Source organism: Meleagris gallopavo, chromosome 1 (genome assembly GCF_905368555.1).
Source record: "Meleagris gallopavo chromosome 1, MGAL_WU_HG_1.1, whole genome shotgun sequence".
NCBI lineage: Eukaryota > Metazoa > Chordata > Aves > Galliformes > Phasianidae > Meleagris > Meleagris gallopavo.
In genome coordinates, this window is record NC_139404.1 from 26,403,937 (window position 1) to 26,416,018 (window position 12,082).

Genomic DNA, 12,082 nt, shown 5'->3' on the forward strand with positions numbered 1-12,082 from the left:
AACTTGCTTCATGTTCTTCATAGACCAGTTCTAACAACTGTCAGCAGTGGTTTGTCCTGTTCTGTGAAGTTTCTCATTATGATAGCATGTCTTTTGTAAGCAGCTCTTATTTAAGATAGATGTAGTATTAGTTACTAGCATGCTACTTGTGCTACTTTCAGATGTCTGTCCTTATCAGATGGCATCTTCTGTGGTTTCTCGTGTTGCAAAAGATTGTGGCTTCTCACTTGCAAAAGGCGTAAAGATCTCAAATGCTTAAATGTTTGAATAGTTAAAACACTGACACCAATGTTGTTCTGTGTTCTGAGCAACCAAGAAGATATTGCCACAGAATCACCAAGGTTGGAAAAGACCTTCAAGATCATCCAGACCAACCATCCACTGATTACCAATAGTTCTCACTAAACCGTGTCCCTCAACACAAAATCCAAACGTTCCCTGAACACCTCCAGGGTCGGCGACTCGACCACCTCCCTGGGCAGCCCATTCCAGTGCCTGACCACTCTTTCAGAAAAGTAGTATTTAAATGAAATGAAAAATGAAGGTAGTGGCTTCCCATAAGCAGCCTTTTCTTACCAGCTCCTTTTCGTAGTGTTCACTTTGCTAACTCAGCCTAAACACGAATATATGTTTTTAATAAGAGCCACCAAGTACTTTGATACAAAGGGTTGATGAGATGTTAATTCCTCATACCATCTCAAAAACACTAGCATTTGGTAACACAAGATGTTTCTGTTACTACAAGTGGTAGATTGTTTAAATCAATAGGTTTGATCATACGCTACTTGAAGTTGACCTGTTTTCTAGTGTGAGATCTTCTCATGATGAAGCACAAAGTTTTTCTCTGCTTATGCTTTATATTCATACTTTGAAGGGCCAACTTCACAAGCTTCATCTTGCTACCAGAAATCTGTAGTCTTATCTTTTGTGTGTACAGAAAGTATTTGATACAGAACTTTTTATTTCATAACTTAAAAAGTATTTATCAATACTATGACCTATTTTCCATTGTCCTTCTCAAGACTTGATAATAGGTATCTGACAAATACAGGATTCTTAACATTTCCTGTAGTAGGCAACACACGATAGTAAGGTTTTTAGTAGTAATACAGACCTTATAGCAACAAGGCCTAGCTGTTACAAATTACAGCCCATAAAAGTCAAACGCTTTTTTACTATAAGGCAAAGAAGAAGCTGAATTTTTTCAGAATGAAAATGAATTGTTGATGAAGCGAAGCGTACTTTCCTCTTGAAAAGGGATGCTGTTGTATCACGTTTATGCTAAATCAGTTAGAGAAGTGTTTGAATCTTGGGGCATGGGATGTAGAGGAGCTTGCACTCCTGCCGGTTGAAATAGCATCATTCCATTCTGGTCACGTAATGCAGTGAATAAGATTCGTAAGGTCAGGAGTGAGGGATTTTCTATAGGTATAACAAAGCCTGTTTGCACAACTGAAGCTGGTGGATCTCGCAGAAATAACTCATGTGAACATAGAGATGAAAATGAAAAAGAACTGAAAGGTAATGCATTGTCCAGAGCACTTTCTCACATCCAGGAACGTGTCTTATGGCATTGTATCTTCAGTTGTGAAGCTGGACTTCAAAGTGGTTCAGTCTTGGAAGATAAAAGTGAATGTTATCTGCTGTTTGTTCTGCTTAAGTATTGCTTCTCTTCTTTTTCCCTCAGGTTTAACAGTCTTGATTTTTATCATTTACGGTATAGATTCTTCTCAGGTTTTAGGTGGAATCTTAAGAGACAGTGAAGCCATTTTTCCTTCTTTCCTAATGTATTTCAGCAAGCTAGTCCTTCCTATGGGGTGCCTTTATGTGTGGATGTTACTGAAAACTTTGAGACATGCCTGTGTTGCCACTCAGAGCCAGTTGTATAGCTTTGTTATGCTCTTTTGGAATAGCACAGGACCTCTCTGAATTTTCATTCTCCTCCCATCCTTGGATAAATTGCAGCTTAATAATCAAAAGCTGCAAACCAGGTGTCTGGCCCTTGAAGTATTACTGTTTTCTTTTTCTGCCTATATATAATGCATTAGAGAACAATGCATTCAGAAAATCATAGGGATTGGAAGGGACCTCTGGAGAGCTATTCCAACCCTCTGCTAAAGCAGGATCCCTAGGGTAGGTCACACAGGAAAGTGTCTGAGCAGGGTTTGAATATCTCCAAAGAAGGGACCAAAACCTCTCTGAGTTCAAGATGTGCTCGGAGATTACCTGCAGTGCAGTGTACTTCCCTTGCTTTTAATGTTAGTTAACTTGACTGAAAATAGTTAGGAAATGAGTTTGAAGGGTGATTATCAATGAATTTAGCAAGAGTGTCTTTGTAACACAGTAATTGGATCATTGACTGTCACCTAGATGACAGTTATGTTCTTTCTGAGGAATCTGACTTGAGAGCTGCCATGCTGAAAGAAGCAGATGTCTGAGCTGCTGAAGAACTTCGCAATTATTTAAACCATCTAACTAGGATGCTGTTCTCATTTATAACTGGCAGCTTAAGAACTGCTAATAAGCAATTTTGAGGGACAGTGAAGCCTGACAAGCAGCAGGAAAGTCAAAACATAAGTGAGTGTGTGAATCTGCTGCTTTTTAAGGTCCCAAAGTATATTTGCATTGATTTTAGAGTCTGGTAGCCTTATCAGAGTAAAAGAGAGCCTATTAGAGAAAAAGAAGTGTGTTTGCCTGGTCATGTCTTGCATCTGTTGTCCATTGGTGTAGAAGAGAGTTTCTGGCTTCTGCTCAGTGTGGAATCCCAAGGTGTAGCTTTGCAAAGTGTGCCTTAATGCTGTCAGACATAGTTTGGGGTCTGCACCCTCCTCACTGAGTCAGAAGCAACACTGCAGCCAAGATTGCAAGTTTTATAAGAGAAGGAAACTGAATAAGTCAGTGTGGCTTTTTTTACTCTTAACATAGGTGTAGTGGCATTTTCCCCACTTAGAGAATTCTGTGTTATGTTACTTAATTTTAATCTGTTCAGATATTTAATGTCACCCTTTGAATGGAAAATTTTAAGATTGCTAGAGGCTGCTGCTCTTTTATTTTTTTTAATGGGAAATCTTTCTGTGCTAGACTACAGAGTCAGAATCTCTTTCGTTTACTGTGATCCCATGTGTCTCCAGTTCTTTTGCTGTTACCATCAGAATGCATGTGTGCATACTGACGTGTTTGAATGAGAAAGTCTGCCATTAGTGTCTGCATCTGCAAAACAAAGACCACTGTTCTGAGAAGATATATACTAACCTTACATAGAGAAAGACACTACTTGACTTCAGCCTGTTCATAACTTATTGCCACAAGAATCCAAATGGTTCCCCTGTATGACTCAATGTGATGCACAGATTATGCAGTGACCAGCATCCAAGTAGTGGGGGGAAAAAAAAAATGTTGCTATCATCTTTATTCTAAAGTCTTGCTCAGTACTGACTGTGTTACAGAGTAATGCGTGCAGTTTTAACTCACGTAGAGGTGCAGCCCTTTGCCTTGGTTGTGCAGGCACTTTGAAAGAAGTGATCCCTAGTTATCTTCTATATATAAACAAAATCTTTAAGGTTGGTATTACTGTTCTGTTGAAGACTATAAGGGTTCTTCTGTTTCTTCGGCATCTTCTCTGCAGTGGATCATTGAGAGTTAAGGAGGGGTTTTGGGAAGAACAATAAATTTGGAGTGAACCGCAAGTAGTCATCCCTTCTCAAAAATATTAGCTAAAATAAAAGAATACTTGAAGATATTTTGCAAGGAATATCTAAATGTTTTTATTTTTAGGGCTTTCTATTTACCTTGGAATACAGTTGTGTGTTCTGTCTTTGTTAAACTGATTATGACATTTGACTTCAGATGCCCTTTAAAACAGTAGGTAGGTCATGAAGTGTTGTCAGTTTCTCTTTTGTACTCCTGAAATTTCAACTCTAATGACTTGTACAATTTAAATACCAATAAGTACAAGAGGTAAGTAGGGAAACAAAATGATCAGCTTGAGTGTTAGACACGAGTTACCATTTTATTGAATTACTATAAGTACACAAGGTATGGTACTGAAGGTGTTCTTAATGTAAACTCTTCAACTTAAGGATCATATGCTTTACTACCATACTTGGTTCTTTAGATATCTCAGCGATTCAATAATGCATTCACTTCTGCTAATCACTACAAAGATAATGCAAAAAAAAATTATTGTAATTATCTGAAATTGTAATTCAGAATACAGTTTCAAAAATAACATTTGATAAAACTGAGTTCTTGCTACTTCTTAGATTGCTTCACTCCTTGGGAAAAATCAGATTGCTTGATGTTGGTAGCTGCTTTAATCCGTTTCTGAAGTTTGAAGAATTTCTGACAGTTGGCATAGATATTGTTCCAGCTGTTGAGGTATGTAACATTTGCTATGTTTGATATAAACCTGATTCCCAATGGTTCCGAAATAATAGCTGTAATTGTTTGGTTCTAAAAATAAGAAAAAAAAATCCTCACTGTGAATCTTAATATTGCAGAAACTTCAGTAGTCGTCTTGTAATGAAGTCTCAGATGAGTTCTTGCATCTTAAAAGCCATAAAAAAAAAATGATTTACACTTAGGCATGGAGCTCCTGTAAGCTACATTTTCTGACAAAGAAATAATCAATGCCTATGCTTTGCGAGTTTTTTTTTTTTTTTTTTGTGGAGAGTTCTAGTAACTAGAAGTGCATTGTGAAGGGGATTTTGAGATTATTGCTGCAAATACTAAACCTCAGCCCTGAGGACAAGATTAACACTTAGGGCTGTTTCTATGGTAAGTAATATATTTCTGATAAATTGTTTCTCTATGTAGTAAGATTCCAAAATGCATTTTTTTCTGCATTCGTGTTCCTTTTCTTGATCTCTTTCTGTCTTGATCTGAGTTCTGTCAGTTGTAATAGTATTTACTAACCAAGTAAAATGACAAAGCATAATAGAGTGAAAAGGCATGTGAAGGAATGCATTTCTGTCAATAACATAAATTCTGTGACCTTACATATCTTGCCAGCTCCTAGGCTGAATTTTTCTAAAAATTCAAAATGCAAATCAGTGGCCTAAGGTAATAGCTCTTCAGATGTGGAGACTTACAAGTATGGTTAACATGGAAGTTGTGTTACTTGCTGCAGTGTGGCTTACTTGCAAAGTGCTTGGCATTTTGTTCTGGTCACAGATTTAATCCAGTAACACACAATTCATCTCCAAACATGTAAACAAAATTATAATGGAGGGTATTCTTGAAAAGAACATGTGAACTCAAGCACATCTGCTGTAGTAAGCTGAGGCCCACCTCCAAACTAGAATTAATCCTGATCTGTTCAAGATCACTGCTTTAAACTAGATCAACACCATAGTCTCCTGAAAAAACTGATCTCTTCTCCAGCAGTTGCTTCCGCTCATTTAAGATTTCCAAATACCAGCCAGAGGGTTCTTACAGGAGTCAATGTTGTTTTCTGACCTTAAAAAAATAAATAAGCAGAGTAACTTAGTGATTGAAGTCAAAGATAGAAGAACCTTTAAAATCTTCTGATTTATCTGATATTTTAGATACCAAAATATATTCTGAAACAAATGGAATCATAGAGGCTTTTCAGGAGGCCAGTTTGTTAAATAATGTTGAATAGAGGGTTAAATACTTCCCTAATAAAAATAGGTTAATCCATTTTCTTAATGTAAATTCTTCAGAGAGAGATGTAGTAGTTGAGTACAATACTTCAGCTTATTTGAGGAGTAGTGAAAATAATTGAAGAAAAACTAGGAGAGGAACTGAAGTTGTTTAATGAAAGAATGTGTTCCAGCTGCTTAGAATCTGCATGCTTTATATACAGAAACTGTGATGTGTAACTGTGATATGAATGTGGAAATATGTTTCCATTAAAAGTTCAGGTTTGGTCATTAGGGGCAAGTTGGGTGGAGCTGCACTAAAAGAGAAGTAAAACAGATTATCTAGTGTTTTCATTGGCCACTCTTTCAAACACTGTATCTCTGGCAGATGTTCCAGAGAATAATTAGCTGCTGTAATTTTCTTACAGGAGTTTAGTTTGTCTGCTTGGTACAGGAAGGGAGAACAGCAAAATTGAAATGAACAGCGAATCTCAATTTTGTGAAAATCCCAACAGGATTTCTTACTGCTGGAAAACAAGCTGAATATGCAGCAGATGTTGTATTGGAGTAAATACAGTCTTAGGGGAAAAAGAAGTCTGGAATGGTACCAAACTTAAGAAAAAGATGAGCAGCATTTAGTTCTTAAATGTCAGTTTGTACACTGAAATATGAGTTCATTGTTAAGATCAGTTCAATAGTTGCACATCTAGATGTTAACACCAAAGCCCAGTTTAGCAGCGTAGCAGCATTTTTTTCCTAAAACTGCCTTGCAGAGTTCAGGATTCCACTTGCAGTGTACTTTAGTCATGAAATCACTTTCAACATTATTTCTACTTAATTGTTCTATGAATATCTTTCTACTACAGAGAAGTATTTTCAGTCTCATTTTTTCAGTGATGTAAGTAACCTCTAAGTCCACAGCACTTTTCTTCTGAAACCCTTACCTAGATATCCTGAAGTTACTACTGTTAATTTCCTGTTTGAAATATTAAAAGGAAGAATATTAAAATGTAAGCCCGTGGGTATAATAGTTGTAATTGAAATTCCTTGATCAAACTGAAATAATGACAATCTTTTTTTTTTAATTGGAACTACTGAATCACAATTTTTTTTGCATGTTGCTTTATTCTTTCTCACTTTCATTGCACAATGTCTAAAGAAAATGTGGGTTTGTATGCACAGGAATAATGTTGTTTTCTATTTGGAAAGAAATTTAATTTTCAGTTGTTTTATAAATATGTTTCCATTGTTGTGTTTTGTTCTTTTTTTAATATTACTTAAAACATGCTATAAGTACTTTGAAGGAATATGAAAACATGACAGGTCTGCCTCCACCTTTCACGTTCTCTGCAGAATTTTCTGTCTCAGCTCTCATCTTTTTCACTGCATGCACTCTCGGCACTAATACCAACTTCTGTTCCTATCTTGTTGCAGCCTTTTATCTCAGCAGCTTTTTTTGGAAAGAAGTCATTTCTAGATTTTGATGAATACGGAGTGTCAAAACTTAAGCACAGTAAATAGCTTGATATTACTTTTGCTGTGTGATTGGAACTGTTACAAATTTACTCTTTTGTACATTGCATCATGGTATTGCTTCCATCTGACAGCTTGACCTCACAAATGATTAAAATATGATCTTTAAGCTTTTCTCTGGCTAAACTCTGCATTTGAAGCAATTAAAACATGTACATTCATCTCTACTACAAAGTATGTACTGTAAGTGTACTTTAACTTTCTGATGTAGGGTGCCTTGCCACAGCTTCTTCCTATTTCTGTGCAAGTAAGGAAGGTCAGTTTTTTCCAATTGACACCAAACTACTAAACTTTTTGGATACCTCAAAGATTTGTTGGAAATACTGAGGTATCAAATTTAATTTCACTATATTGGTTTCCAGTTTATTTAAAAAATAATTTAAAAACAAACAAACAAAAAAATCTAGATTTGAATTGTTAAATTCTCACCGTCTTCACTCTTGCCAACTTCATTGGCAGTACGTGTTATACTACAAAAGCATGGGATTTTGACAGTTAATAGGGGATATTCTGTGCTTCCAGCATCTGGAAAAACAAAAGTAATGTATACCTATACAATTTTTATTAAAATCAGTTGAGATAGAAAGCTCTAGTGGAATGTATCAAATCAACAATCTCCATTTTCTTTCTGTTTTTCTTTTTAATAAAAGCTTAATAAACAGTTCTCAGCTATCAAACCTCCACTATGTTGTTGCATGTTTCAAATAGTTGTTGACAACTGTGAAAGCTAGTAATATCCATGATTTTCAAATTGCCATTTTACTGTGTTTGACTTAATAGCATGAATGATGTTCAGGGGACTTGAAATTTTCCCAAGGGAATGAAGAGAATATTACTGTTCATTCTCTGATTGTGAATTGTGTATTTGCTCTTTAAACTAACCTTGATGTTTGTTTGGATTTTTCTGTTCCACCAGAGCGTATACAAATGTGACTTCTTAAATCTTCAAATTCAACAACCTCTTCAGCTGGCACAAGATGCTATAGATGCCTTTCTTAAGCAACTGAAAAATCCCATTGATTCTTTACCTGGAGAACTATTCCACGTTGTTGTTTTTTCACTCCTCCTCTCTTATTTTCCATCACCCTATCAGCGGTGGATATGCTGCAAAAAGGCACATGAACTTCTCGTATTAAATGGCTTATTGCTTGTAATAACTCCTGATTCATCTCATCAGAATCGTCGGGCTATGATGATGAAAAGCTGGAAAATTGCCATCGAATCCTTGGGTTTTAAACGCTTTAAATATTCCAAGTTTTCTCATATGCACCTGATGGCTTTTAGGAAAACTTCCCTGCAAACAACAAGTGACTTAGTTAGCAGGAACTACCCTGGAATGTTGTATATCCCACAGGATTTCAACAGTATAGAGGATGAGGAGTATTCCAACACTTCCTGCTACATTCGATCAGACATGGAAGATGAACAGCTAGCTTACGGTTTTATGGAGCTACCTGATGCTCCTTACGACTCGGACTCTGGAGAAAGCCAGTCTAGTTCAATTCCTTTTTATGAGCTCGAAGATCCTGTATTGCTTCTAAGTTAATGTAGCAGTGCTAAGTCAAACCTCTTGCTTAACTAATTTTGCTATACTAACATGGGCTCAACACACAACAGTGGTTTGCATAAAGAAAATGCAACGGTTTACAGAGTTTGCTATTTTTTTCTACTTTTGAATTTTAAAATATATTCTTGTATGAGAGTGAAAAAAAGTTTTATGCAAGTGACTCTTGTCATAGCATAAATTGCTGTTACTTTCTTTAGAATATATATCACTAATTTTCTGCCAGAAAGGTACCATTCTTTTCTTTAGTGCTGTGAAGTGTGAATTCTATTTAATTTGCTAAATGTTGTTTCAATATTTTAACTCTTAATGTGATTGAGCTTAAGGCACTGGAGTTGGTTGGCTTCTGAGAAGTAAATGTAGGAAGAACAAATTTGCACTTTAATTAAATGTGCAGATGGGTTAAGACACGTGGTTACACATGTCCCTACTTAATTACAGAACAAAACTTATTTCCAAAATTTGTTTCACTCTGGTTAAGCCTGGGCTGGAGAAACTGTAATGCACATTTGATTTTACTTTCATTGCTGCCCTCTTGAGATAACACCAAAACACTTGAATAGGTTAATCCAAAGTTACACGTGCTGTGTAATTTCAGTGCATAAATAGCAGATAGATGTGAGATTCTAAAGAGATGACCCTGCACAAACAGAGGAGTATGGTACGTCTAGATGATTGTTTCACCTCAAAGCTGGAACATGAGTTTGCAATTATATATGTGTACAAGCACTAACACATAACAGTATTTCCCTGACAATAGTGTTTTGTATTCTTTTCAAACTGTTTTGGGGTTGTGTTCTTTGATGTTGGGTTGTTTTGGGTGTTTTTTGGTGGATTTTTTGGGCGGTGGGGAGGGGCAGGGTGTTTTTTTTTTTGTCATGTTTTAAAGTAAATTATTTATGTGTTTTAAAAACAACTTTAACTTGAGAAGTCTATAATTAAGGACAATTGTGTGGTAACTACAGACCAATTTTTGTTAAAAGGAACATAATTACACAAGTTTTTCAAGGCATACCTACATTTGCACAGTCATATTCAGACCACAAAAGTGAAGTTAACATACACTGTTCTGTTTGCTTATTTGGATCTTAATCTTCTGTTCAGTCAAATAGAAACTCTGTAGCTATCTGAAAACTGATCTGCACTGTAAGAAGGTGGAACAAGCATTTTATGTTTATGAGGTTTTTTAACTTGTATAATAAATTTGTAAGTATTTTGCAGGAAAAAAGAAATTCTTTTCAGCATTAATAATAGAGGAACCAGTATTAGTTTAGCTTAGATTGCCCTAATGACCAGAATTTATGAACTTAAATGTTAGGCTTTTAAATGGGTATGTAAGTGCCTATGACAAATGATTTGAAGTAGGTGCCGCATCATGGATTTAATACTGACTGCAGCAACGTGATAGAAAATACTAACATGCAGTTTCATAGGTGACTGAGATGAAATACACCTTACACAATATTAATCTACCGTGCTGTATTCATCACACAGTTGCCAGATAAACTGAAGTGTTAGTGTGAATTTCACAGTGGTTGCTGCAAAAATGAAACTTCTCCTTTCTATTGAAATTTTGCACTTGAAGTGTCAGTTTGACCTGTTTGTTTTTTCCTCTACAGTTTCCTACAGAAAGTCATACTGCACTGGTCCTACTTACACTTGGATGTGAACTGGACTGCAATGCTTTATTCTTTAACATAAGCTTTCTCTCTCTTTTCATAGTGTCCCCTAATATTTGACTCAAATTTGTTAATCAGTCTGAATGATACGGCTGTATACAAACCAAACAGCTGTACTACTTGTGTGATGTTTTATGGGAAGTACTCATTGAAAGAAATACACAATGAATTCAAAATCAGATATAACTTGGTGTTATCATCTAATGCTTTACAACATCATTTTAACTAAAATAGTCCCCAATAGTTAGTCAGAACCTCTTTTTTCACTGACTCCAGCAATAGTCATGTTAAAGCTTAAAATATTGGTGCTCTAAATTCAGTTGTTCTTTAAAAAAAAAACAAACAAAAAAAAACTAATCTGCATCTACTTCAAAGTGTACCTAGCATTTTGTCATTCTGATTTAAAAAATAATCTGTACCAGCTAACAGAAATATTAAATTGGTCAGTGTAAACTGGTTTGTAATTCATACAGCTAAGCTGTTCAGACCGGGACATATCTTTAAAAAGTTTATATTAACATTGAAAATTTAGGCCTTCGTGGCAGCTTGGTGTCACCATTGTATTTGTGGTTTAGGGACCTGAGTTTCATAACAGCTTGATTTTTCTTGCTGCTTACTCTACATACCTTAAGTGTTCTTTTTTTATTATTTAATTTTTTTTCTTTAATGTAAGGGACAGTGGATTGTTGTGAAGGAGGACAGTTGGATTTATGTAAATACTTACAACTCCCTGAACAATATTGATGGTATTGGGAGTTTTTGGCTATTTAGTTTTGGTGCAAAGAGAATGTTTCTAAGTTATGAAATGTCTGAAAATTTTGACTGGGCAAGAGATGACGAACATCTCTTGTTCTTAAGGTGCTGGCAAGGAAAAGAAAAAAAAATGTGTTTGCATTTCTGTTGTTTTTATGTCACTACCTTTTGTGAACAAAGCACATTTATTAAAAAAAAAAAATTGAAAATCTCGGAGTATTTTTACTTTTCTTTCTGCAGTCAGTTTATGCTAAAGTTCAGTAAAGCCAATGCATAGTAATTTTCAATAAAACAGCTGCATTTATTTTATAAATGCCCAAATTATGGTAAAGATGTTAAATTTACTGCTTCAGCTCAGTTGTGGTCTTTGCTTTATAGAAGGAGTTTTGAAGTTCCTCCAGTCCATCTCCTTTTTCTTCACTTGCCTGCTTACAACATAACCCACTTGCTAATGCAGATTTTACCACTCTAGATGTTCTTAACTTCCCCTTTATCTTTCTGAAATATATCTTTTCAGTACCTGTTACCCTTTGGAATCATTCCTGTATTTTTCTCTATATGATAGTTTTGAGACTGAGGGTATGGGGAAAGGATGGCAGTGGGAAAAGCAACCTAAAGAATATAAAATGCAAGTCTTGCAAGACTGAAGGAAAATTAAATTTCAGAGAGCTGGAGTGTCCCCCTAGTAGCGTAGAGTTTTTAGCTGGTGTATTTCATCCTTTGCAGAATGGCAGGGGTTGGAAGGGATCTCTGGGGATCACCAGTCTACCCCCTGTGCTAAAACAGGTTCCCTACAGTAGATTGGATGGGAAAGCACCCAGGTGGGTTTTGAATATTTCCGGAGAAGAAGACTCCACAGCCTCTCTGGCAGCTTGTTCCAATGTTCTATCACTTGAGAGTGAAGATTAGAAAGCATGGTTTCACAGCTGTTCTGGGTACTGCATCTTGCA

The 12,082-nt window shown here is 35.9% G+C and overlaps 1 protein-coding gene across 2 annotated transcripts in view; it reads left to right on the forward strand.

Annotated features, from left to right (window-relative positions):
• Positions 1 to 11,341, forward strand: part of SAMTOR (S-adenosylmethionine sensor upstream of mTORC1) — a 30,708-nt gene extending 19,367 nt beyond the window's left edge. For both annotated transcript variants that reach the window (XM_085219343.1, XM_010706831.4), the window contains exons 4-5: positions 4,263 to 4,377; positions 8,053 to 11,341. In XM_085219343.1, the coding sequence (XP_085075469.1) occupies positions 4,263 to 4,377; positions 8,053 to 8,682 (745 nt within the window). In that variant the 3' untranslated portion in view covers positions 8,683 to 11,341. The remainder of the gene's footprint in view (positions 1 to 4,262; positions 4,378 to 8,052) is intronic.
• Positions 11,342 to 12,082: the final 741 nt, after the last annotated feature.